The following is a 25,718-nucleotide window of genomic DNA, read 5'->3' as shown; positions in this document are numbered from 1 at the left end:
TCTGTGGAGAGAGTTCTTGTGAGCAATCTGAGAAAAGTCTGCTGAAAACCAAGAGAAGACAACCCACTGCTGCCCAGTCTGCACTTCTACCAGCCTGCACTTAACCCCCTCAGTGATGCCCATGCCTGCACTGCCAGGGTCTGGGTGATAAATGCCCACTAAGGAAGGGCAGGCTGCCAGGGCAGGTTCTCCATCAGCTCAGATTCTCTTTTAACACCAAGTCCATGTGGTGAATTGCTGTCTTACTCCTCCCCTTGGGGCTCCTTCTGCCCCATGCCTATGATAGCACTAGCAAGGGATGCTCCAGCCTTTGTCCAATGCTGCTGCCTCCTCCCAAGAGCCTCAGGGAGGCTCCATCCTGGCAGGTGGATCAATGATTTTTTCATTATTTGCTGCTTGATCTAAATGTGTCTCAGCTTGAAAAATCTCTCACTCCACCTGGAGTCAAGTGTGAGCTGTTTGGCTGAGCACAGGCAGCTCCCACTGCCAAATATTCTAGGGTAAAACAGAGGAAGCTGGAAGTGGAGGAACAGCCAGGCTCTAGGGCAGTTTGTAGGGGCCTGCAAAACAGAAACAAGCCTGAGACGGATGTTTGTCATTGGGATGAGAACATACAAACATTTGAGAGGAAGAGGAAGGGAAAGATATCTGATAAAATGTGTTTTCTCCTTTGAGCAAATGGGAAAAAAGAAAAGGATGTTGCCTGCAAGAAAACTTGGATTGTGACTTTTAGAGGAGAAAAGAAGCCTGAGATCAAAATGAGAATCTCATGGGGGAGATTTCTCTTTGTCACAAGAAAAGAAGTTTGTGCCCAGATGGTTTCCTCCATCAAATGTTAACAGCTTCTGGTCATGCTGCCTTCTCTTCAGTTGGTGGTGCCAAGCACTTTGAGTTCCTTTGGCACTGGATACTGCATTTGGCAAAGAGAGGGTTGGGGTCTGGAGTTGCTGTGGGATCACAAGAAGAGGTACCACAAGAACCCCATGCCCCAAACCCCTGTCTGCTGTGAGGGGACAGTGTGGGGACAATGCTGGATGCCAGGGAAGGTGTGAGCTCCCTGGAGCTTTGCCAGGCACACACAGGATGGTGTGACTGCACACCTTGTCCAAGCCTGGACATGCTGACCAGCTGACTGCTATCACTGCAGTCAGGCAAGGAGACAGCAGAGAAAAGCAATCACCTGCTGTGTTTATATTTGGCTCTAGAGTGCTTTGTTTGGAGGCAGAGTAATGAAAATCATCCGAAGGAAGTTCTTTGTTGGTGAGAAAATTATGAACGACCAAAAAAGGGAGTTATAAAAAAAATTGCTGTCCAAGCTGAACTCTAGAGTTACCCAACCACATGGCAATAATAGAAACAAGAGAGCTGGAAAGGTAAACACTTGAAAAGACATTCCTGTCTTCCATCCTGCCTTTTTTTTTCTCCCCTGGTAAACAAATTTTAACAAGTGGAATTGCAACATCTCCAGTGCTTGTCAATTTGAGCTCAGCCCACACAACGATATATTCTGCCCTGTAAATTACAGCTCAGCTGGTTCGATAGCAGCTCAAGGTTCTTGATTCTGGGCTATAAACAGCCCCTACGATGCAAAAACATGGGAAGTCTTTAAACCTTTGCTGCTGGAGCTAGAACTCACCAGTCTCCTTGGTAAGGGCAATGGGCTTTAGGATCTGGGTCTCTTCCTGTGCAGGTCAGTGCCATGGAGTGAGGATGGGTCTGGGCAGTCAGCATGGAGGAAGCTGTGCCCAGGATGAGGATGGTCACTGCAGGCTGTTCTCAGCCATGCACTTCCAGCAGAAACCAGCAATTGCCACACTGAACCCTGGCAGGGTGGGACTGCCAGGATCTCCTGCAGCAGCACAAGGGCTCCCACCTGCTGTGGGACAAGTGAGCTCCTCCGCTGCCAGGGGAGCCCTTGCTGTGTCCTGCTGAAAGCAACATAAGTGACAGTGGCTGCAGAATCCCACACAGGCTGGGGAGAGAGGCTGCAGCCTGGCTGGTGCCTCAGGTGGTGAGAAATTAGAAACAAAGCAGAAAATGTCAGACCCTGCAAGATTCATTCTGACCCACAATAAGAAACGTGCAACAAAATCTAGAAAGATTATTTTCCCTCCTTGCCAACAATTTCTTATCCAAAATTTGGAATAAATGTGATTTTTCCCCATCATTCATGCAACACCCTTAGTCAAATTTGTTCAGTTTTCATTTGATTTCCTTCTCCATTTAGTTTTCCAGTGAATGAAAAGGTCCTGGAGAACAGTCTGAGAGACAGTCCAACACAGGCAGTAGCTTCAACTCTGGCAATGCCACCTCCAAGGGGACTGCACATTTGTCTTACACAGAAGGGAAGCAGGTTGAGCTGGTGCTTAAATACTGCTTTAATGCAGGTGTATGGGCAAGGAAAGGGAAATTATGTCAAAATCTGCATGGAACACTGGTGAAAGTAGATCTGGAAGGACAAATGTGGTGCTGATACCCACCCTGGTAACTGGATGCCAATGAACTGAAATGGGTGCAGAGAAGAGCAATAAAAATGATCCAAAGGCTGGAAAAAAAAAATTGGATGGAGACTTAGAGAACTCAATCTGTTTAGCTTATTAAATAAGATCAAGGGGATGAGTGCAGTGTAATGTATAGGATTCTTCCTGGTTAGAAACTGGGTACTAAAATGGTTCTGTGATTTAGTGGAGGAAAGAATAATAAGAACAAATGTCTGAAGTCAAAGCCAAAGAAAATTCAAATGGGAAATATGAGCATTTTTTTTTAACACTAAGGATGATTAACCACTGGAACAGACTACAAAGAAAAGTGGTGGATTTGCCATTGCTTTCATTTCTAATGACTTCATTATCTCCTTCTCAAAAAGGACAAATGCAAACATTTTCCATGGATTATTTGCATTAGATGATTTGAACCAAGCTCAAATCTGACATCATATGAATTCTCCCCTGCCTAGCCACTGCCATGATGAGCTTCCATCTTTATTGTGGCAAAATTGTCCTTTTCCTCAACTTGGCCATGGATAAGTAGAGAAATCTAAGCCATAAATGGTGCAAATTCCATGGATTGTTTCCATTAGTGGAGGACCAGCATGAGACTTGTCTGGTGAAGAATAAAGCTCGATCAAAAGTGACATTCTCAGGGTGCATTGGAGCACGATTTGCTTCTTCCTCAAGTGCTGGAGAAGGAAATCTACTTTTGCCAAGGCAGCGAGCCTGGTCCTCTGAGAGAAAAGGCACTTTTGCCAATGAAAAGGCTCATGAATGGGACCCAGATGTTCCAGGCAATATTGTTCTTAGTGATAATGAATTGCACATGCCTGGCACTCCCTGCCAACACCGAGGTTCCCAACAACTTCTCAGAGAGGCACTGGTAACTCCCTTGCACAGGTGAGGGCAGGGATTCACAGGCTCATCCTGCACCAGAATGGACTTTGTGGTGCTAGGAAGCTCCAAGTCCCAGAGATGTCAGCTGAAATGACTGGTGATCAGCTTCCCTGGAAAGCAGGGATGTGTTGATGTTTGCTCCCAGGCAAGGAAGACACTGAAAAGCAGTGGTTCCTTCTGAGAGCCTCAGCCAGAGTTACACCAGAACAAGGACAAAATGGCAATGGGAACCCAGGAGCTTTGCAAAAAAATTTTCTCTTCTTGTCACTAAACCGTTCTGCTAGAGAGAGAGAGAGCTGCATGTTCTTTAAGGATAAAAACTGTAAGAAAGAGGAATTCTACTAAAGATCCTTAATTTACTGTCTTCACACTTTCAACTGGAAGGTCCTGCTGAGTGACCTTGACAATAAATTATCAGCTGATATTCAGGTTGTGTAAATGTCAAGCGCAGCAGAGGGAAGAACCAGTCTTATATCAGCACACACACTTTCAGGCTTTTCTATATCTACAGGAAAGAGGTCTTGGTGTTCAGTAGCTATGAAAAAAGCAAATGAAATTACAGGGATAGCTAGAAGAGGGAAAATGGGCACAGAACAGCATTGTATAAATCAGAGTTAATTTTTACCTTTGCTACAGTGTGCAGATTTGGTCTCTCCATCTGAAGGCATGAAGGAAAAAATAAGTGTGATATGAGAACTAACTTCTGATTTTACACAGACAGGTAGTAACAGGACAAGGGAAAAAGAGGGTAGTTTTGGGGTTTTTTTTTAAACTGAGAGAGGGTAGATTTAGATCAGATGTTGGGAAGAAATTCTTCCCTGTGAGGGTGGGGAGACCCTGGCACAGGGTGCCCAGAAAAGCTGTGGTTGTCCCATCCCTGGAAGTGTTCCAGGCCACTGGATGGGACCTGGGATAGTGGAAGGTGTCCCTGTCCATGGCAGGGGTGGAACAGGATGAGCTTTGAGGTCCCTTTCCACCCAAACCACCCTGGGATTCCATGTTGCAAACCAAGTAATGGGGACTGGAAGAGCTGAGCTGAGGGAAGGGTAAAATAGACAGTAACAAATACAGTATTGGCACAGAGGAGATGGACACAGAGCACCAGAATTAGAGATTAAGCAGAACTAACTGGTAATGGCACGAGAACAACTTTTCCCAGAGTCCATTTTTTTAACCAGGTAGGTGAGGGTCAGGTTAGAGGAGTGGAGCTTCTCTTTTGCTCCCATTACAGGGCTAAATTGCCTCCTGGAAGTTTCCAGGAACTAAAGCTCCCTGTGGACCCAAACAAGGAAGGATCTGGGTTTTGACCTTGTTTGCTCTAACTTAAGGGGTTCTCTGCTATGTGATGAAAGTAAAACTACTTGCAGATTTTCTCTATCCAGGTCTCTCATTACAGGGCAAACATCTCTATTGCTTGGCCTGTTTTGGAAAGTTCACTCCAGCTCTGTCCCACACACACCCCAGCATCTCTGCTGAGCTCCTCAGGTGACATCAGGAAAGAAGGGAACTGCAGCCCACTGCAGATATGCAGCAGCAAGGACACATCTGCAGCATGGGGGGTTTCTTGGCAATGTAAGGTTTTACTTGAGGACCCCTCTGGTGAGTGGGACTGAAAGAGGTGCTGATTCCTGGCTTGAGACTTCTGGCTGAATTCAGCTGACAGAGGAAATGAGGGACACTACTGAGAACTGCTGTCATGCACTTTATTGGGCTGTCAGCACAGCACTATGGGGGTTTCACATGCTGACTGCTGAGTGAAAAATCTGTTATGCTCAAGAAAGATGATGAGTTTCGTAAAACAACCTTTACTTCATACAAACCATCATCTGAAAAGTATTCAGGATTATTTCTGTGTGCAGATACTAAGATACATTTGGTCCTGAATAGATCAGACTGGAAGGTAACCACCTATTCCCATGAACTATCCTGATCAAATATCCACCTCTCTTCTGCCATCAAAGCACAGTGCCTGCACCCCAGCACATGGAACCCTCATTATTAAAGCTGGGAAAGGATGGTGCCAATTACAGAGATTGATGGATTTCATGATGAGTGATGCACACAGGGCTCTGCTCACTGAACAGCCTGCAGCCCTAGCTCAAAGCTTGCAGCAGCAAAAAATGGGAGTAAGATCAGGGAATTCCTCAACAAAGGTGTAATTTATTAGCAGGCACCAAACCTTTAAAGTATTCCAGACTGAGGCTGGGACATTCTGATGTCAGCTCTTGTGGCAGTGCAGGAGGGTGAAATGGTTCTGCCCAGGGCCCAAGGTGTGTGGAGGAGGAACAGCACAGCTCTGCACCTGAGAGGCTCCTGCCCTCAGCTGTGGTCAGCTGTGGTCAGTCATGGTCAGTCATGGTCAGTCACAGTCAGCTATGGTCAGCCATGGTCAGCCATGGTCAGCCATGGTCAGCCATGGTCAGCCATGACCAGTCATGGTCAGTCACAATCAGCCATGACCAGCCATGTCCCTGAGTGCTGACCAGGCTGTGCAGGAGGGATTCCCCTGTGCTCAACCATGTCTGCCCTTGGCTTTCTTCCCCCAGGGGCTCACTTTAACCCCCTGTAGCTGGGGGTTTCCAATGTTTACAGCAGCAGCCAGATCCTCCACCCACCTGCAAACCCAGACATTTGCAGAGGAAGGTGCACATCTCATCTGCACCCTGGCCAGGGCTGTCTTCCCTCCAGCTTGGCTGTCTTTTGGGAGCATTTGCTTGTCAGCTCAGTGGGTGAGTCTGGAGCAGGGACATATCCCTGGCTGGGGCACAGGAGGGACACTGGGTGACTTTCCACTGGTGATGTGTTGACAAGGGCTTGCATGGAAGCATGGGAGAGATTTATGGGGCCAGTTCTGCCAAACACTTGTGATCCCACAAAAATGTAGCATCGTGTCCCACAGAGCCTGGCAGGATCACACATGTGTTCCCTTCCAATTGTATGTGGTGGGACATTATTCTCTCCCTTGTGACCTAATGGTCAATGACTTTTATTTCTCAAGCTTGCCCGTTTAATTAAGGAGTTGCTTCTTGCCCACAGTATGGGATGAACCGGAATGAAAGCAGCATGCTTTGGAGGCTGAAATGAAACCCCAAATGTCAGCTCACCCGCTGAGTGAGCTATTAAAGCTGACTGAAGTGGTTGCACTATGGTGGCCAGGGGTTGCCTTGCAGAATGAACACTATTGTGGGTGAAAACTACTTTTTTTTGATTTTTCTCAAATTTCTTTTTTCTTTTCTCCTAAATAAGTCTTTATGCTTTGTCTAAACAGATGAATTTGATGCTTAATAAAACTCTGAACTGTGCTTTGTCCAAGCACTTTCTATGCTGCATGGTCTCAGTAAACACTTTAAATTTTGAAAGGGAAATAATTGCTAAACTTTCACTAAGGCGCTACATGCTGAGGTTACTTAACACCCTGGTATCAGTACAAATTACTGAACTAGAGGTGGCATTTCATATGGATAGCGGAGCTCTACAGCAGCTGGCAATCACACCCGAACTTGCTAATCAACACTAAAGAAGCAATAAATATCTAATTTGCACATGTGAGGTTCCTTTCAAAGGGCAGATAATCGGCAAGCCTCTGTTGATAGAAAGGATGCCCGTCCTGAGCAGCTGCCAGAGGGACCAGTTCACTTTCTGCGGGCAGGTTGTGGGTGGTTTTGTGTCTCACTGCCCATGGAGTGAATGTTTCCATGCTGGAGCAGCAGCGCTGGCCGTGAAATGCTTACAGCGCAAATTGGACAATAACCACGGCGGACATCTGACCTGCACATGTCCCACAGTCACACAAATAAGCAGGCACGGGCTTGGACAAGGTGTTGGCGTTAGACCTTTGGTTTAAAATCGTATTTGCTAATAACAGGGGGGAGGAGAGGGAGTGAGCTGGTATGTTTTCCAAGAAATGAAAATATGACTTTTTTGACCTGACTGCAAATTGTTGCAATATAATTTTTTGTTTCCCATGTTGCTAGAAATTCCTGTAGTTTTAACACAGGGACTGGAGGAAGGACAAGAAATGAGAAGGATTCTGTTGCTTGACTCTTCAAGAACAATCTGTTTTTTTGTTTCCAGTTACTGATTACTTTTTTTTTAATACAAAACATTTCTTGAATTATATCAGGGAGCTTTGTAACTCTTCACTGAAAAGTGGGGAAAATATGACAAAAATCAAAAGCGGCGATTTTTAGCATTTCATATCAAATGAGGGGGATTCCCTGACTCTTGGAACAAAACCTCTGCCCCTCGCCCCAGCAGCAAAACTCTGCTGGCGGGGAGTGACCAGCAGGGATTCCCGCAGGAGGGGGAGCCCGTGGGCAGCACCTTGTCCCAGCCGAGGGAATAAGAAATGGAGAAGGCTTACAGCACCACGAGGCTGCTGAGGTTCTGGAAGGCGAAATCGGGGATGTGCCAGATGTGGTTGAGGGCCAGGGTCATGGCTTGGAGCGCTGGCAGGTGGTTCAGGGCTCGCACGGGGATCTCCGTCAGGGCGTTATCGTCCAGCCACAGGTGACGCAAGGAGAGCAGCCCCTCAAAGCTGCTGTCGGGCACCACGGAGATGAGGTTTGCATCCAGGCGTCTGGGAGGGAGAGAAACAGGGTGGGGATCAGTGAGAGCCCTGCCCGCGGCGCTCCGCGCAGGGAGCGGTGCCGGGCCGGGGTGCATTGATGGCCAGGGAGGTTGGATCGGGCTGTAAATAGCGATTAGCCTAAGGCACCTGCAGCGATCCTGCCTGTGCTGGGAGAGGTACGGCCACCGGCAAGGACCGGCCCTCCTCGGTGGTCATTTGGTGCTGCCCCTGAGGCAGCTTCTGGAGCTTGGGCTGAACCCGGGGATGTCCCTGAGGCAGCTTCTGGAGCTCGGGCTGAACCCGGAGCTGCCGGGCCCGGAGCATTGGGGCTGTCCCTGAGGCAGCTTCTGGAGCTCTAGTTGAACCCGGAGCTGCCGGGCCCGGAGCCTCGGGGCTGCCCCTGAGGCAGTTTCTGGAGCTCTGGTTGAACCCGGAGCTGTCCCTGAGGCAGCTTCTGGAGCTCGGGATGAGCCCGCAGCTGTCCCCGAAGCAGCTTCTGGAGCTTCTGGAGCTCTGGTTGAACCCGGAGCTGTCCCTGAGGCAGTTTCTGGATCTCGGGATGAGGCCGGAGCGGCCGGGCCTGGAGCATCGGGGCTGCCCCTCAGGCAGTTTCTGGAGCCTCGGGGCTGCCCCTGAGGAAGCTTCGGGAGCATCGGGGCTGTCCCTGAGGCAGTTCCCGGAGCATCGGGGCTGTCCCTGAGGCAGTTTCTGGAGCCTCGGGTCTGTCCCTGAGGCAGTTTCTGGATCTCGGGATGAGGCCGGAGCTGCCGGGCCAGGAGCCTCGGGGCTGCCCCTGAGGAAGCCTCTGGAGCCTCGGGGCTGTCCATGAGGCAGTTCCCGGAGCCTCGGGGCTGTCCCTGAGGCAGTTTCTGGAGCCTCGGGGCTGTCCCTGAGGCAGTTCCCGGAGCCTCGGGGCTGTCCCTGAGGCAGTTCCCGGAGCCTCGGGGCTGTCCCTGAGGCAGTTTCTGGATCTCGGGATGAGGCTGGAGCCAGCCGGGCCCGGAGCATCGGGGCTGTCCCTGAGGCAGTTTCTGGAACATCGGGGCTGTCCCTGAGGCAGTTCCCGGAGCCTCGGGGCTGCGGCTCCCGGAGCTGCCGGAGCCAGCCCAGGGCCTGCTCCTGGGCAGGACACGGCAGCCACGGCCCCATCCCAGCAGGGAAGGAAGGACCTGTCTGGGAACGGGAAATGTGTCACAGCCCTGCTCCGGTCCTGTGTCCCATCCGAACCGCCAGGTGAGCAGGAACTGAGCCTGTGCTCTCCTATCGCACCTTTGGGCCTTTCCTCCCCCTCCATTTGCCTATTGCTTCTTTTTAATCATCATGGAAAGCTTAAGGCGGTTGAATTTCAGGTTTAATTTGAAATGAGAAACTTTAATTTTGAATACTTGTTTTTGTTTCAAAATAGAATGACAAGCCAAAAAATATTAAGGTTATTATAAAAAAAAAAAAAGTTTAAAACTTAGGTTTGGGAATCATGTCTCTGAGGACCTTTTATTGCAGTCATAGTGAGCAGGATACAATGTGTTATCTGTAGATTTTGAAATCAAATTATAAGAGGAAAATACTTTAGATTTGGACAAAATACCAGGAACCAATTATACAAAATTTTAATTTCCATGCACAGTCAACAAAGCTGATTTTATTTTTCCAGGCTATCTAAGGCAGAGATCTCTGAATTCAAATTGCAAAGAGGAAGCGCTTTGTGTCTTATCAAAGCATGAGAGAAGGAACTTAACAGGGCTGTCATGGCCCAGCCCTCAAATCAATGATCCTCCAGAAAGGAATGTGGTAAAGAAATTAGTATTCTTGACTATATAAAGTAATTTTTTTTGATGAAAGTTGAACACTGAAGCAAACCCCCAGACACTGTTACCCCCCCAGGCATGACTGTTCTCAAGGAGTGCTGACATTTCTCAGTTCACAGAACACTGCAATGAGCTGCAGGAGGAGGAGACCGACTGCCCCATCACGAGTGGGAGCAGGGAAGAGGCTGGGTGCAAGCCTTGCTCTCTGAAAAGGGGTGTGGGTGGTATTTTCTGGGTGAAATACTCAGATAATCCTGGGAAACAAACCTTCCCTATATCACAGGAAGAAGCATTTCCTGCCCTGGCTGGCCTGACCTATGTGGACAAATCTGGAGATTTGTACCTGGTTAAGAACTGCAGTCAAAGCTTCTTGAGTTCTCCTTCAGAAAAATGTCCTTTAAATGCAGACTACAAGCTCTGGTGCAACATCACCTTAGCCTGGAATGATAACCCAGGGTGGGTTAAACCCCTATTCCATTACTCCCATGTTGCCACATTAATGTATTAACCTCAGAGGGTGCTGAGGCCCTGGTACATGGAACACAGAAGTGTCCAAGGCCAGGCTGGACAGGGCTTGGAGCAGCCTGGGATAGGGGAAGGTGTCCCTGCCATGGCAGGGGGTGGAACTGGATGGGCTTTGATGTTCCTTCCAGCTCAAACTATTCTGGGATTTTATTTTCCCAAATTTCAATACCCTTGAATTGATGCAAAGGGACATTTTCTGGTGCAAGGCTGTTCAGCTGAGAGGATCACAAAAGCACATTGCACCCAAAGCTCTGTTCCCACAGGTTTTGTGTCTTTGCTCAGAGGGCTGACATAAGATTTTGATTTTTTTCCTGTTGAGAGAGTGGGCATTGCAAGTTCTGCCCCAGTTTACTTACGGCCCCCCAAACTGCAAACAAATCAGAGAATAACATCATTCATCTTCTCAGGACAACAAGTCCAAAGAATAAAGATCAGAAAAGCAAACCCTGCAGCAGCTCAAAGTAAGGCTAAGGATTCCATTTGAAAATTTCATCAAAATGGTTTGGGACAAACAAGAACTTTTTGAGCAAAATTAAAACTTCTGCAAGAAATGTTAATCTTTGCTTATTTTTTTCCATTGCTTCCTCAGCATAAGAATCCTGTTAGGTTTTGGCATCATAAACTGTTAAAATGAAAAAAAAAAAAGAAAAAAAAGCAGCATTGCTTACTTTTCCCAGAGATACTCTTTCATCCAAATCCCTATAAGTTTACTGAAAATTGTTTTAAGGTGAATTCTCAGTTTCAAGTTTAATTAATTAAAGAACAGACAATAAAAATAGCCATGAGAATAGTTATAATTTCTCAAACCCAAACTAAGCTTTCATAAATGGAGATGCTAAACCAGAGCCAGGGGCTGGTGCACCAGGCAGAGCTGGGACAGGAGTAGGGATGAGGGAGTGAGGTGCAGCCCATGGCTGTCCAGCTTTACATCCCACTTTGCTTATGAACTCCTGGGTTCCAGTAAACAGTTTAAATTATAAATAAAATATAAATTTATTATATTTGTATTTATATTTGTTATGTAATTATTAATGTATAATTATAAATAAATGTGGCTCAGATGTGACCCACAGGGTTTCAGTGTGATGGTGCCCTAGGAGTTTGGGAAACCATTATTGCTGCTGGATTTGCTCTGTGGCTGTTTAAAAACACTCAGGAAAGGCCCTTTTTCTCCCAGGGATGTCCATAGGTATGAGGAGTGCAGTGCAGGTCCTTGGTGGAGGTTTTTGAGCTACTTGGACACCTCCCTGTCATTGTGGATCCCTGTGGAGGGTACATGGGCAAGAACTTGGGTCCATCCAAGGAGTTTGTTACCACTCCTCGATGGCCTCTGACTGTGGATGTGCTGCAGCCTCGTGTGTCCACACCTCTGTATCTCCACACCTGGCTGCCAGTGACTCCACCTCTGCAGGACTCAGATAAACCCCAACTCTCCTGCTCCTCAGCTCTGCAGGGGCTGCCCAGTGGCCTCCTGGCGAGGTTCATGAGACACTCTCTGGGATTATGTTCTGGGGAGGTGTTGGGAAGCTCCAGCCATGTAATTATTTATTAATTAATAATGTAATTAATTACTGTCAGTGTGTTCCACAGAGTGGAGACCAGAGCTCAGGCAGACTCCTCCATGGGGCAAAAGGGAGACTTTCTGCTGCTTACAATGAGCTGGACCTGAGAAGTCTCAGAATCAGCAGCCTGCTTGGAGCACAGCACAGTGAGATGCACCTATCTGGATACAGGTAAGCTAAAATTAGGAATAAGGAAGCACAGCATGACAGGCAGGACTCCTTGTGTGCCTTTGCAGCACTGATGAGGGGACGGGGAACATGGGCATGGTGACAGCTGCATTCCTGGCACCAAGGGATGGTAAACTGCTCCTCAGGGAGCTGCTGGCTCTTTCTGGAAGAGATGTGCATTCTTTCTAATAAAAGATGTGCATGTGGGGATTGCTAATTGCTATGGCTTTCAGACAGCTTTCTACTCTCTTCTGGAAGCAGAAAAGCTGAAGTTCTTGGCACAGAGTTGTTAGTAATTATATCAATTATACAAAACAAAAACCAACCCAACAGTTCTCTCCTTTCTTCAGTGTGTGACTCTGGCTCCGTAAGTGTTTTGTGTTATGATTTATACCTGAGGTAATTGGGCCGATTAGTGGGTAAATGAGACAGCACAGGCTGGGGCTGGCTCCTCACCTTCCACGGAGATGTTTTAATCTTTATTTCACCAAATCACTCAGTTGGTTTTCCTTGCAAGCTTTAACCCTTTGCTTGCTTGCAGAGGAAGATGCTCCTTCACGGAGCTGCTTTAGGAGAGGGGCTCATCCCTCGCCTGCTGTCAAGCAGTGCTATGGGTCTGGAGAGAGGATCACACACAGTGACTCCAGATGTCAGCATCAACAAGATTTCCAAGTGACTTCACAGGCTTAAGCAAGGCTCTGCAGAGCGTTGGCCTGTCTGTTGCATGCAGAAGGAGGTGATTTTAAGTGGGACATTCAAGAGCAACAGCTTATGAAAACCAGCAGCTGCTGAAAGTCTCAACTTCTTGGCTATAGAGCTGCATCTGCTGCTTAGAGTTACAGGGTTTTTATATGACTTCAACTTGACACTGACTCAAAAGTGCTAAAGGTGCCTGCAGTCACCTCAGACTTTACTCCATTTCCCCTTTCAGGGACTACAGGGGTAGTGAGAGAGGGAGCTCCCTGGAAGAACATCCAAAGTCCACTGGTCTGAGGCATCTTTTTCCCTGAGCAGATGTTCACATCTGTGTAGAGCCATGGTGAGAGGAGCAGGTCAGCACCAAATGTGAGCATTGCCAGTTGCTTCCTTTGTTGCTGCTGTTGCGGAGTGACAGCTCTGGGGAGGCAGAAGAACCTGTGTGGGATGGGAAAGGGAAGTTTCCTTGGGCAGGACATTTTCATGTTGGTTTCATACTGAGCTCCAGGTCTAAGGGCCTAACATGCCTTGGAAGAGTCCTTTCAATGCTTTGAATGTTGTCTGTGTTTGATAAATGCTTGAGGAGAAATCAGCTGTCTTCTTGCCAGGAGCAGTCCAGAGAGGATGGTGGGATCAGGATCACTTCTAGAAGGAACCAGGCTGATAGAGAAGTCCTTTTCTAAGGAGAAAAGTGGGAGGTTCCTCCTTTCCAATGAACAGAAGACAAGCCAATGCCACCAGTGCAGCCTGGGGAGGTCTGCCTGGGGATGGGGTATGTACAGTCCTCAATGCCACGTGTGTGTCATGAGGTTTGTATTAATCCTGAGTTCTTGTGTTTTCTGGGTCACAGACCCAGCAGTTTTGAAGAACTGCCTTTTCCCAAGAAATGCTTCCAGAGTGTTGCAGAGGATGTACAAGTGCATTTCTGAGCTGTTGGTAACATAACTGTCAGAATAACCAGAATAACCAGGGGATGACCAGAACCAGTCTCTGTTTCCTAACAGATATAGTGCAAATCTCAGCCTTTGACTGGCAGAAGCAGATTTACCCATATCTTACCATTTCCCTTTGGCTGTGAAGCATTTACAGGGGGAGCTGCAGCCTGGAAACCAACAGAAATGCTCAATACCGTGCTGTTGGGAGATATCCTAAGTTTTGCTGCTGTTTTTTCCTTCCTCACACACATCAGAGGCAGTAAGAGCTGTCTGTCTGCATGTCTTAGGTCACCCATGTGCAGTAACTGGCCTGCAGCATAGACTGGGATGTTCCCCACAGCCCAGTCACCACAGGGCACTGGCACCTCAAACTGCAGCCCATCCTCACAGGATTTTTTTGCAATATGGTGAGCCCTTGATAAGGCTGGAGGAGACTTGCCACTGTAGATCATATGCAGCACTGAGTGGTGCAGGGCTGGGCTGTTCTCTCTCCAGACCAGGCAGCTCCTCTGTGGTTCTCTGTCCACAGCAGACCACAGGACATAAAGAAAGGACATTCTGGAGGGAGAGCTGTGGCCACTGAAGGTGTGAGAGCTGAGGCAGCAGCATGGCGAGGAAGTGCTGGTTGCCCACCCCTCCCACCCCACTCCTGAGACACGAGAGAGGAGCTCCTGTCTCCCTGGCCCCAGTGTACACGTGTCAGCTGAACAGGGCTGAGCTCACCAGAAATGTCTAATTGGTGCCTTGAGGCAATCGTGTCTCTCTTCCTGTCTGCGTTTATCTTGAAAGGCTCGATTGAGTTACCTCCTCTCCCATAATAGGATCTGAGTTCCTTGTAGTAACATAAGAAGGAGATGATGTCACTGCAGCTCAACTTCTCTGATAACTTACAAATGACTGGGGCCAACACCTCAGCTTCTTTCTCAGGCAAAGCTCCCAGACTGAGTCAGTACCTGGCTGCTGAGCTCCTGGGGAATTGCTGTGCAAGGAGCTGAGGGCACAGCGAGAGAGGACGGCTCTGGGGTCACCCTGCTAGAGGCCACTCTGTCCCCACTGCCCTGCAGCCAGCTCCACACGAGCTGCTCTTTGTGCCTTGCTCAGCACTTGCTGGGGCCTGACACACAGACACAGGAGGGTTTGGGTCCCTGAGCCTGCCCAAAGAACCCAGGGGAGGAGCAGGGTTCTTCTTTCAACTGATACCAACTGGGAAAAGACAAAGGCAGCCAGGGACTGCAGTACTCACTTGGAAAGGGGAAAATTGGGTTGAATTTCTGCCTGCCTGTTGTGTCTTTGCTGCCATAATGTGTTGCAAATTCAGTGGGAGAATGGAGCTGTCCCAGAGGAGGCCATGCTGAGGGCTGGAGCCCTTCTGCTCTGGAAACAGGCTGAGAGAGCTGGGGCTGCTCAGCCTGGAGAAGAGAAGGCTCTGGGGAAACCTCAGAGCTCCGTCTTGTGCCTAAAGGGGGCCTATAAAAAACATGGGGACAGACTTTTTAGTAGGGTCTGTAGCAATAGGACAAGGGGTGGTGGTATTAATCTAAAAGAGAGGAGATTCAGACTTGATATAAAGGAGAAATTTTTTATGGTAACATGGTGAAACACTAACACAGGCTGCTCAGAGAAGTGGTGGATGTATCTTCCCTGGAAACATTCAGGGTTGGATGGGGCTCTAAGCAGCCTGGTGTAGTTGAAGATGTCCCAATGCCCACCAGGTACTGTAGTCACCTCCAAACTTCTCTGTATTGACTGTGGCAATCCAGCAGGGCCAGTGGTAGTCACATATCTCCCCAGGTTGTTTCCACCTTTGCCCACACTGCAGTGACTGCAGAAGCCACTTTCTACTTGCAGGGGATTGGGCTAGATGACCTTTAGAGGTCACTTTCAACCCAAAGCATTCTATGATTCTGTAAGTGGCACATTATTTCCTTGTAGGCCAGCTCCTACACCTGGAGTCTCTGCCGTGCCACAGAAAGGCTCACAGCCCTCAAGCAAGACTCACAAGTGTTACCTGGCTCCATTTCCAGCTAGAAACTTGTGAAAACCGTCCCAGGCAGTGAATGGAGGTTCAAGACACAAACATGTTTGCAGTTGGCTGGGGAACAGGACCCGGTTTTGAGAAAGTTTGCAGGGCTCTGTTTGGACTGCAATGAGTCTTCACTCCTGACTCAATGGGGCATGTTTCTGTGGGAAGCTGTCCACGAGGGATGCTCAGGAAATGAAATCAGAGCAATACCTAGACTCCACACAAAGTGCCTTTGGTGTAGACAAGAGGGCTTTGTTATCCCCAGTTGCAAACACCTCCAAAACCCCTCAGGTCAGAACGGTACAAGAAGGATTGCCAAAATCTCTGTGCAGCTATAGAAACTGCTGAAAGCTGGGCAGCTGTGCCAGCTTCCCGACCAGCCTCTCCCTGGGCCCTGGCAGTGCCCCCCTGGCCATGGTGCCAGGCACAGGGAAATGGAGAAGGTGCAGGAAGCAGCTGGAGGCTGAGCAGAGAGGCTCAAAGGCTCAGCAGGCGTGGGGCCTGCATATCTGCTGGGAAACATGGTGCTTGTCAAGCATAAGGCAGCTGGAGAAGAGAAGGGAGAGCAGCCCTTGGGACAGAAGGAACAGGACATGCTGTGCTCTGGGGAGAGGGGCTCTGAGCAGATCTGGGTACACTGGAGTGCTGGGTCCAGCTCTGGGGCCCTCAGCAAAGAAACACCCAGGCCTGTTTGTGTGGGTCCAGAGGAGGCCATGGAGATGCTCCCAGGGCTGGAGCCCCTCTGCTCTGGAGCCAGGCTGGGACAGCTGGAGGTGTTCACCTGGAGAACAGAAGACTCCAGGGAGAGCTCAGAGCCCCTTCCAGGGCCTAAAGGGGCTCCAGGAGAGCTGGAGAGGGACCTGGGACAAGATGTGATGTGACAGGACAGGAGAGGAAAGGCTTTCCACTGCCAGAGGGCAGGGAGAGATGGGATATTGGGAAGGAATTCTTGGCTTTGAGCATGGGTAGGCCTTGGCTCAGGTTGTCCAGAGAAGCTGTGGCTGCCCCTGGATCTCTGGAAGGGTTCAAGGCCAGGTTGGACAGGGCTTAGAGCAACCTGGGCTAGTGGAAGTGTCCCTGCACATGGCAGGGGTGGAACAAGTTGAGCCTTCTTTATACACAAAGCATTCTGTGATTCCATGATGTTATGAAAAATGTCCCAGTTTAAATATGTCCATTCCTTGCTTGTTTCCCTATCTTCAGTTTACCTGAAGCTCCTCTTCATCAGGTTCATCCGGAATCAGCTTACACACCAGTGCTTGAACCTGGGATGGTTCTTCCTTTGGCACTGACGTGTCTGTTCTGTGGAGCAGCTGCTGTCTGTCACTTCTGTTGTGTCAGCACCAGGGACACGCAGTATGCCCTGTGTGCTCACGTGGGCAAGTGACTGAGTTAAGGTTTGTGACATTACATGGGTTATGCCATGACAAAAGTTAGTGGAAACACATTGGAACTTAATTTATGACTTTGTGAGGCAGGAGTGTGGATGTGAGCTGTGATTATTTCTTCAGTGCTCACAGTGTGCCCAGGACACACACTGAGGGCAGCCAAGGCAGCACGTGCCTCTTCCTGAAAGCTCTTACAGCTGGAGATGGGAAGTGACAGTGTGTTTGAGAGGGGTATGAAGGTGGAGTCAAGTTTCAGTGTTTGTCAGAGTCTCTTCTGAGGGACCTCTGCTTACCAAAAGGCGGGTTCTGCAGTCACTGCAGTGTGGGTAGAGAAAGCTGGAAACAATCTGGGGAGGTATGTGACTACCACTGGCCCTGCTGGATTGCCACAGTCAATACAGAGAAGTTTGGAGGTGACTCCAGTACCTGGTGGGCATAGCCAGGCAGGTAGAGCCACTGCCAAGCTGCTGGACATGCACAGCTCCAAACACCCACCTGTGCTGTGACCTCTTCAATGGCAGCACAAGTGGGAATTCTGGAGGTGCTGGGGCATGGCAAGGGGTCCCTCACCATCACCTTCTTCCAAGTGTTGCCAACCACCAACTCAATGAATGGGAAAATTAGAAAGTGAAGTCTCAAGAGAGCAGGTGACATCATGGACATGCTGGCCCAGCTCAGGGTCATTGGGACCTGAATGACCAACTCTCTGCACATTCCAGGAAAGGATTTCACAGGAGAGGAAGCTGTTGCTTTTTACACACTGTGAGCACAGATGAGGCCTCTGATGCCATTGGGGCAGTTTCTCTGTCTTGTATCTACATACACCATCCTTGGAGGAGGTACAAATTTATGCAGACACCTATTTTTCTGTATTATTTTCCAGTTCTTGACTGAAGTTTGCTAAACTTCTAGCTGTTAGCCTGGTAAACCACACAACAGTCTTGTCATCCTGGGAGATGAATCCTGGGATCCTTCACAGCATTGACACTTACAAGCAGGAGCTACATGGACATTGCCTTTACATAAACTTCACAGCAACTCATTGCTTAAAAACAGCAAGTAATGGATGAAAAACAAATGCAGCAAGGATTTGTTGTGGCACTGCTAAACTGAACTGTTCCTTGAGGGTGATACATTCAACAGCTTGTGTGTGGTCATTAAATCTTCCTCTCAAAAATACCATTGAGACCATTGTACTGGGATAACCACATTGCATTTCATGGTTTTTTACTGCCAAGCAGAAAAGACTCTAATCTGACCAGCTGAGTTCCTCCTACTGACAGGAAAAAAATCCATGTCTGTGATGTACCCATTAGCCATGCCTCCTTTCTGACTTGCTCCCAGAACAGTGGTTGCAAATTCAAATCCCTCCAGCTCTGGAGTGTAGAGAAATTCCGCCCCAGTTAGAGGGTAAACTGCTCCTTGTGTTTTATTTTTGGGCAAGATGATCTCCTGTGACAGATTTTCCTGAGGGTTACACAAATGTGTGCTGGGTCATGTGCAGGGGGCTGTGGGGAGCAGAGATGCTCAGCTGTGCTTTGGTACCCCTGCTCTGACGGGGTGTGTCAGCTTGGGAGGCTGATTTTGCTGGATAAAAGTGAGGGGTGGGGACAGGGACATTTTTATTTTGCCTTCCAAGTGTAGGAAAACCACATTTCAGCCAGCCTTATTCACACAGAACTTGAAACCAGTTATAGGGTCATTCTATAGCCAGAAGAGAAAGCCAGACCCCTCTGGAGAGTGATTCATCCCCCAGAGAGGGCTCTGAGATAACAGAGATGATTCACCCTCTGCAGATGCTGATCATTTTCCACTGCTGCTGGGGTGAGGTAATATCTAGACAGCCACGGTCAGAGGAGACAAATCCACCTGGTCTGCCTGAGGGAGACGTGGGCACAGCAGGAACTTATCCAAAATGAAGGAAGGTTGTGTAGTGAGGCCATGGTGGTGACTCAGAAGAATTTGATCTCCTTCCAGGCAGTATTTTAGGATCCTCCACCATGAGGGAAGGATCCAGCACCCCAGTCACAGCAGAGGCACAAAGACACCGGTCCCCTGGTCCCAGGCACTCAACATCCCAGCTACAAACCCAGCCCAGGCTTCTTTGAGCTGTGCCAAACATCTCCAAAGAAGTGGCTGATCCCCCTGCTGTTACCTGTGGGCTGCAGGGAAGCTGCTTCTTGGGTCCCAGCAAGAACACAATGACCAAGATACAGGTTTTGCCCCAGTAAAAGATTAGTGATGCATGTTCTGCCAAGTGGATTTACCAATGGCTTTTGAAAATATATTTCAACTGTTCATTGCAGTAAAAATGATTTTCAGATGTACTGGGGGAGCACACTCTAAACTGCATGAGCTGAAAGGCAAAGAAAGCTGCTGGAAGAGGAAATAAGGTCCAGCCATGCACTTTGTTTCCCAGTCAGGGATACTCTTCAACCCAGACCTGGGATTTGGATCAGGCCCATATAAACAGAGGAATGAGTCCAAAATCTGAATGCTGAACTGCATTTGTATTCTAATGTGCCTTTTTCGACTCAAACCTGGTCAGGTCTTGCTAAGTTACTGTTACCAGTCCTGGTGACAAACGTGAATCTCCAGTGGCAGCTCAGACTGGGTGGAGGGAAGAGCTAGGGCATGGCAGGTTGGATGACAGCCCATGGTACACAGAACCAGAAAATTCTTATCTGTTCAAAGTCTGTGCCAAAAAGCAGTAATTTCTATGAATTTGCTTTATCATTGATGAACCAATGAGAAGTGGCCTCAGGAGAAGACATCAGTCCTTTCCAGGGACATCAGCCCACCTGAATCAAAATTGTATCATCTCTTCCCTGTTTGTGCACTGGCTGAACTGCACCAGCCACAGGGGCCCTGTGCCATTTTCAGGTGAGTCCCAGACTGTGCAAGCTGTACCTGGGAGGAAGGATCATGGCAGTGCAGCCAGAGAGGCTCCTGCTCCTGTACAGCTACTGAGGAACACGAGCAGCAGCCAAACACTCACCACACCATGGCTACATTAGTGCCTAAAATTAACTTCAGCACATCCAGATGTGTGGCACATCTGCCTGCAGCATTCACTTGACTGTGGTAAATGTCTGCTCTAGACCCTCCCAGACTATTTCTTTTGTAGAAGTGCTGTTAAAACCTGAAGTGCCAAAATAGAGATCAGACTTTTGAAAATGGGGGTGGGGACAAAACTCCACTGCCTCAGTTGTGCTGCTGTCCAGAGGGGCCTCAGGGAACAGGGATTTCAGAGATGGGACAGGAAGGTTTTGAGCAGCCTGTGTCATCTCCAGTGCAGAAGGACAGCATGCTGCTGGCACTGGGACACCCATCCCGGGCTCCTTTTCCTGCTGCAGATGTGCCCATAAGAGGGGAAATCCAAGGTCCTGTGTGCAGCAGCAATCACCAGGGAAACATTTGCAGTCACTTTGCTTCGGTCCATCTTCATATACTCCATCAGAGCTACCTCACTGCTCTTCCCTGACCTCCTTTTCCTTGTGCTCCAGAAAGGCTCTGTAGCCAGTAAATCAGAGCTGAGGTGGTCTTGCCACACCACAGCTCCTATGCCAACAGACTCTAAGTCACTGCTGTGTTGAATTGACTTTACAGGAATCTGTTTTTTGATAGCTTTTATCCTCTAAACAACCAATGGAAACAACACCTTCCCAAAACCTCACAGCATCATGTGTGATTTATAGAGAAGAATATTGCTGTGAACAGCAAACTGTCAAATCTCAAGCAGATCAAAGAAGTGTAATGAGGAATTAACTGACTGAGCTCTTCAGGCCATGTTGATTCCAAAGGAATTTTTTTCTTCCTTCTGTCATAAGAATTTATATGCTTGTGAGAATCTGATCTGGTGGAAAGAGCCTTCCTCCTTTGTCTACATCAAAGTCCACATGTTTTCAAATTGCTATAAGTCATTTTTTGCATTTTAATCTCTGGCCATATGTATGAAAATAATTACCTGCCTTAAGGGACAGGGGTTGAAGCAGTCTTAATTGCATTTCCACAGGAGTCCAAATGGTGGCAAACTTATAGGATGGAGGAAGTGGATTGTTTTAGTTAGAGGTACAATCAACCTGTATGCAAGGAGTTATGTTTAGCACTTATTGATTATGGGTCAAGTACAGCTGGAGTGAAATCAGAATATAATGGGAAATTACACCTTTAGCAAACAGGAAAATTATTTCACTAGTTTTAAGAACAACATCTATGGCACAGTTTTTCCTCCAGTTTGGATCCCCTCAGCTTGTGAAGGTCAGAGGAGCAGAGGACAGCACTGCTGTCATACAAGAGTCAGAAACGAGCAGGTGCCGTTGGTGGGGATGGTGCTGATGGGACCAGAATCTGATTGTGGCTGATTTCAGCTGGGAGCAGCAGGTTTGTGGCAGAGTGGCAGGAGAATTTTGCAAATATTCCAGAGGGATGCAAAGCTGTGATGGAGAAATGGGAATTAAAACGAGAGCAAGGACAGGATCGCAGAGAATGGGGCCTGTCAAGCTGTTGCCCACCGTCTGTGGCTACCTCTGCACTGGGTGCATGAGCCACAAGGTAGCAGAGTGTGGTTGGCTGTAGGGGACTGACACATGCTGGCACAGAGGGAAGCAGATACTTTTCTGCACACAGGAGGAGTTGCCAAGAGACAGAAGACAGATGGAGACACAGCCACAGGTTGTTTTCCTGGATGCCATCAAGCCCAACAGCAAGAGAGTCAATCCTTGTGGGATTCAGAGCTAGGGAATGACCCACAAGGCCTGCACACAAGTGTTTGCCAGCAGAATGGAGCATCTTGCCAGGGACACGAGGGAAAACCCAAAGTGCAGTGTGGAAAGGAGACAAGGGGAGCTTAATCTCATGGTGCAGGATCTTGAAGCTTTAACTCTTCTGCCTGGCCCTAAATCCTCCCTTCCCCCACCAGGCTGATATAGACAATACTCACCCTGAAGAGCCAGACACATGCTAAGCACCTTCCCAAAATGCTGATCTGCAAGAAACTCCCAAAAAAGCTTTCCATAGGCATTTGAAAGAGAAAACCCAGGAGTTTATCTTGATCTCTTAATCCACCAGGTTTCTTTTCTCTCTGCTTTCTCTACCTCGACAAGCTTGGTAATTATAATTTATAGCACCTGCTCACTTTGAAATACCTTGGACTCTTTCTGCCTGGCAGAGGAACAGACACAGTGCCCATCTGCTTTAGGTAAGTGCTCACAAACCACAAAGTCGTTAATTAGACTGACACACGACTCTTCCAGAATGCACATGGTATGTTGTTACTGCACCTAGAAACCACCAGCAGCCAGACACCCTGCCAGGGGATCACAACTGGATCCCAGCATTACGTAAGGCCTTGGCGCCCTTGCAGGGCTCACAGCATTGCCATCAGGTGTGCGTGTTCTTTCTAATCCTCCCCACCGGCCTTCCCAACATGCTTCCCAGATAAATCAAGCCTGCTGGGAAGCAGCTCTGTCATTCTTGGTAGGAGGCTCAGTCTCCAGAGCTTGGACTTTTCTTTTGAAATCCAAATTCCTTTTTGTATTCATTTAGAGGAATATGCCAAGGTCTCCTTCCTGGCAGCTGGGGCTCCAGACAGTGATGCCTCCACATCCTGGGGCTGACAGGGAGCAGGGCAGCTCTGGTTCTGGTCTGGGCATGGCTGCAGCTTTGGAGGACCTGGTGAGGGGTTTTTGTAAGCACAGGGGTGTCTGTTGTGGATGGGGCTATCTGGGTGGGTTTGACATTTTCTAATTATAGAAAGCTCCCTCAGGCTGGCTGGCATGCATGGGCAGAGTGAACCATGAACACCTCTGGCTGGGGAAACACAAACCCTCTGAGGAGAGGAGGATGGGGCAGACCACAGGAGCTCCCTGATGACCAATGGTTGGTGATACCCAGTGATCCAACCTGGAGCAGCCAAACTTTGGGTTGGCACATGGGCTGATGGGCAATGGGCGTCTTAGACTACAAATGCCTTTTTGGCACAGAGTTATGTTGGATGAATGGAAACCTCCTCCTGGCTGGCCAGCATTCACAGCACCTGTGTGAGACTTTGCAGGAGGAAGCCCTCTTACTGTGTTTGAAATGTTATTTGCCAGAACTCAGGACTGCATCTTCCTTGGTTAATAAAGATATGAGGGGATCACACAGGGCAATGGGAATATCCAAGAGAAAGAATCCAAAGGGGGACACCTTGACCCTCCCATCTCATTGAAACGTGCCTAAACCATCTTTTTCTGTTTGATGTCAGTCCAGTGAAGGATCTTGTTACAGGGAGCCAATGTGCCTCATCTAGAGTAGTTAAAATTTAGTGTTCTCCCAGCGCTGGTTCCACAGCATGTCTTTTGTGGGGGACACCACACCTGCCATGAAAAATTCTCTACACCTGAAGTTCATGGGTTGGCAGCTTTGAGAAAGCTCCTCACCTGAAGACAGGTCCTCATCAGAAGGCAAGAAGAGGGGCAGGCCCACAGAAGCAGAGCAGTGTAAGGATGGTCTTTGTGACACCTGTGTTTCTCCCTTTCCATCTAGAAATTTATGTCATTTAGAGACAGTTGTGAGCAGGACACAGGTACAGAGAGCTCCTGCTCTTGGTGCAGAGAGCTCTGTGTTCAGGCTGCCACAAAGCCAGAGGGTGAAAGGCATGGGGAGTGCGTGTGCAATGCAAGAGAGCCCCAGACCTTCCTGGGGTCGAAGCACTCTGGAGTGGAGAATTCATTCTCTGACTGTGCCCCCCACTCTGATCATTCTGGACAGGGCACTCCTGCTCCAACATGCATCAGCACCTGATAAAAAGGAGGAATGACTTTCCTTCTGACAGCATTTACTGAAGTTTCTTCCTGCCTGCCCTCCCCTCTCCTCAAGCACGTTTGTGAAGCTGAACTCCTGCTCTCAGGGACTCCCAAACTCCCTGCAGACTTCCAGCTGGGTCCTTATCTCAGCTCATGCATCCTGCAGAGCCTGGGGATGCTGCCTGCACTGCCCAGCACTCTCAGCCAGCAAGCAGAGGGACTTCAGTCCAGCTCTGGATGTGCCTCGTGCCTGGGAGCCAAGCCTGGACACCAGTAGTGCTGCAAAGGGACCCTGCAGTTCAATTTCAAGTGCCACCACAGCTTGGATGATGTGTCCTATCTCATCCTCTCTAAATGCCCAGCAGCCAAGATAGCTGCCACATTTGGAGACAACTGGAGTTCATTGACACAGTTTTCTGCTACATTTCAAATCTAACTTTGTGCTGTGCATGCCAGCCTCTCTCTGTCCCACAGTGGCTAGATCATCCCTTTCTGTCCCCATGGTCACCTCATCTCTTGAACTGATTGGCAAGTTTTTCTGATAGAACTTAACTGAAAACAATTTTTCTGTCTCCACTTAGTTTTGGTGTTTCTGTTATAATCCTGAGAAAAGACTTGTGCATTTAGAAGTCTGCCTTTCCCCCCCAGGTCAGTTTGTCCCTAAGGGATACACTCTTTCCCTTCAAATCCTGCCTGAATCCCAGAACGACAAACATGGACACCAAATGTAAACACCTGAAAGAGCAAGAAAATAACCAACACACAATCCCTTTCTGTCTGGAACTGGTTCCACCCCACTCCTGTTGGCTCCCATTTTCACCCCCTTCCCGGCTGTCCTGCTTGTTTAGGATACATTGCCAACATGCAAACAGAGAGTTAATATTTCACCAAATGCCATACAATTCTGGTAACTCACGGACTGTCATGATGTGCCATAAAGCCACTTCCCCTTCTGAATGGAAAAAAGGAGTCTCTGAGCAGCACAAATACACTGGGGCTCAGATGGCCTGACTGGTAATTCCTGAACACGGTGCTGTGGGTGACCTATAGGTGTTCCAGGCTGGCGAAATTTTTGGCAATGGATACACAGGAGTCTCATAAACATGTGGAAAATGACTCAGATGTTTGAAAAAGAGGGGAAAAAATCACTCTAATGCAGACCTGCACGGAGTCTCTTAGTCTGAGGTGAGTAGCCACATTTGGAAAAGCCATGGCAGCACCAGCAGAAACCAAGCAGAGCATCTCAGCCCTGTATTCCCCTTGAGACACAGAGCTGTCCATGTTGTGCCACTCCTGTTGGGTGGAGAGCATCTCTGAACGTGAGCAGCACGGGGTGAGACCCAGGATGTTTTCCAGGTCATGCTTGCTCCGTGTGAGGCACAGCAGTGGTACCACCTTGTGAGACACTGTGTGTGCTCAGAAATGTTCCCCTCCACCTGCAGCAGGGCTGTGCCTTGCAGCCACGCAGGGCTGTGACACCAGACGTGGTTCCTGGCCCTTCACCCTGCCCAAGGGTCTCTGCTCTGCAGCTTCTGTGGGAAGAGAAAGTTGCTCTCTACAGCTGCCTGAAAGGAGCTTATAGTGAGGTGAGGGTTGGGCTCTTTTCCATGTCTCAAGTGGTAGGACAAGAGGAAATGGCCCTAAGCTGCTCCAGGGGAGATTCAGATCAGACATTAGAAATAATTTTTTCATTGAAAGAATGGTCAGACATTGGGATAAGTTGCCCAGGGAGGTGGTGGAGTCATTTTCTCTGGAGGTGTTCAAGAGGTGTCTGGATGTGGGACTCAGGGATGTGGTGTAGGGGTCTAAATGGTGGTGCTGGGTTGATGGCTGGATTAGGTGATCTTGAAGGTCTCTTCCAACCTTGATGAT

The 25,718-nt window shown here is 48.6% G+C and overlaps 1 protein-coding gene across 1 annotated transcript in view; it reads right to left on the bottom strand.

The window, feature by feature from the left end:
- LGR6 (leucine rich repeat containing G protein-coupled receptor 6) overlaps nt 1–25,718 on the bottom strand; it is a 146,745-nt gene that overhangs the window by 39,390 nt on the left and 81,637 nt on the right. Inside the window, exon 5 of the mRNA XM_058855584.1 lies at nt 7,750–7,965. Within this exon, the coding sequence (XP_058711567.1) occupies nt 7,750–7,965 (216 nt within the window). The remainder of the gene's footprint in view (nt 1–7,749; nt 7,966–25,718) is intronic.

The sequence above is a fragment of the Poecile atricapillus genome, chromosome 23, assembly GCF_030490865.1.
Source record: "Poecile atricapillus isolate bPoeAtr1 chromosome 23, bPoeAtr1.hap1, whole genome shotgun sequence".
Lineage (NCBI taxonomy): Eukaryota > Metazoa > Chordata > Aves > Passeriformes > Paridae > Poecile > Poecile atricapillus.
The sequence above is the reverse complement of the archived record's forward strand: the minus strand, read 5'-3'. Positions and strand labels throughout refer to the sequence as shown.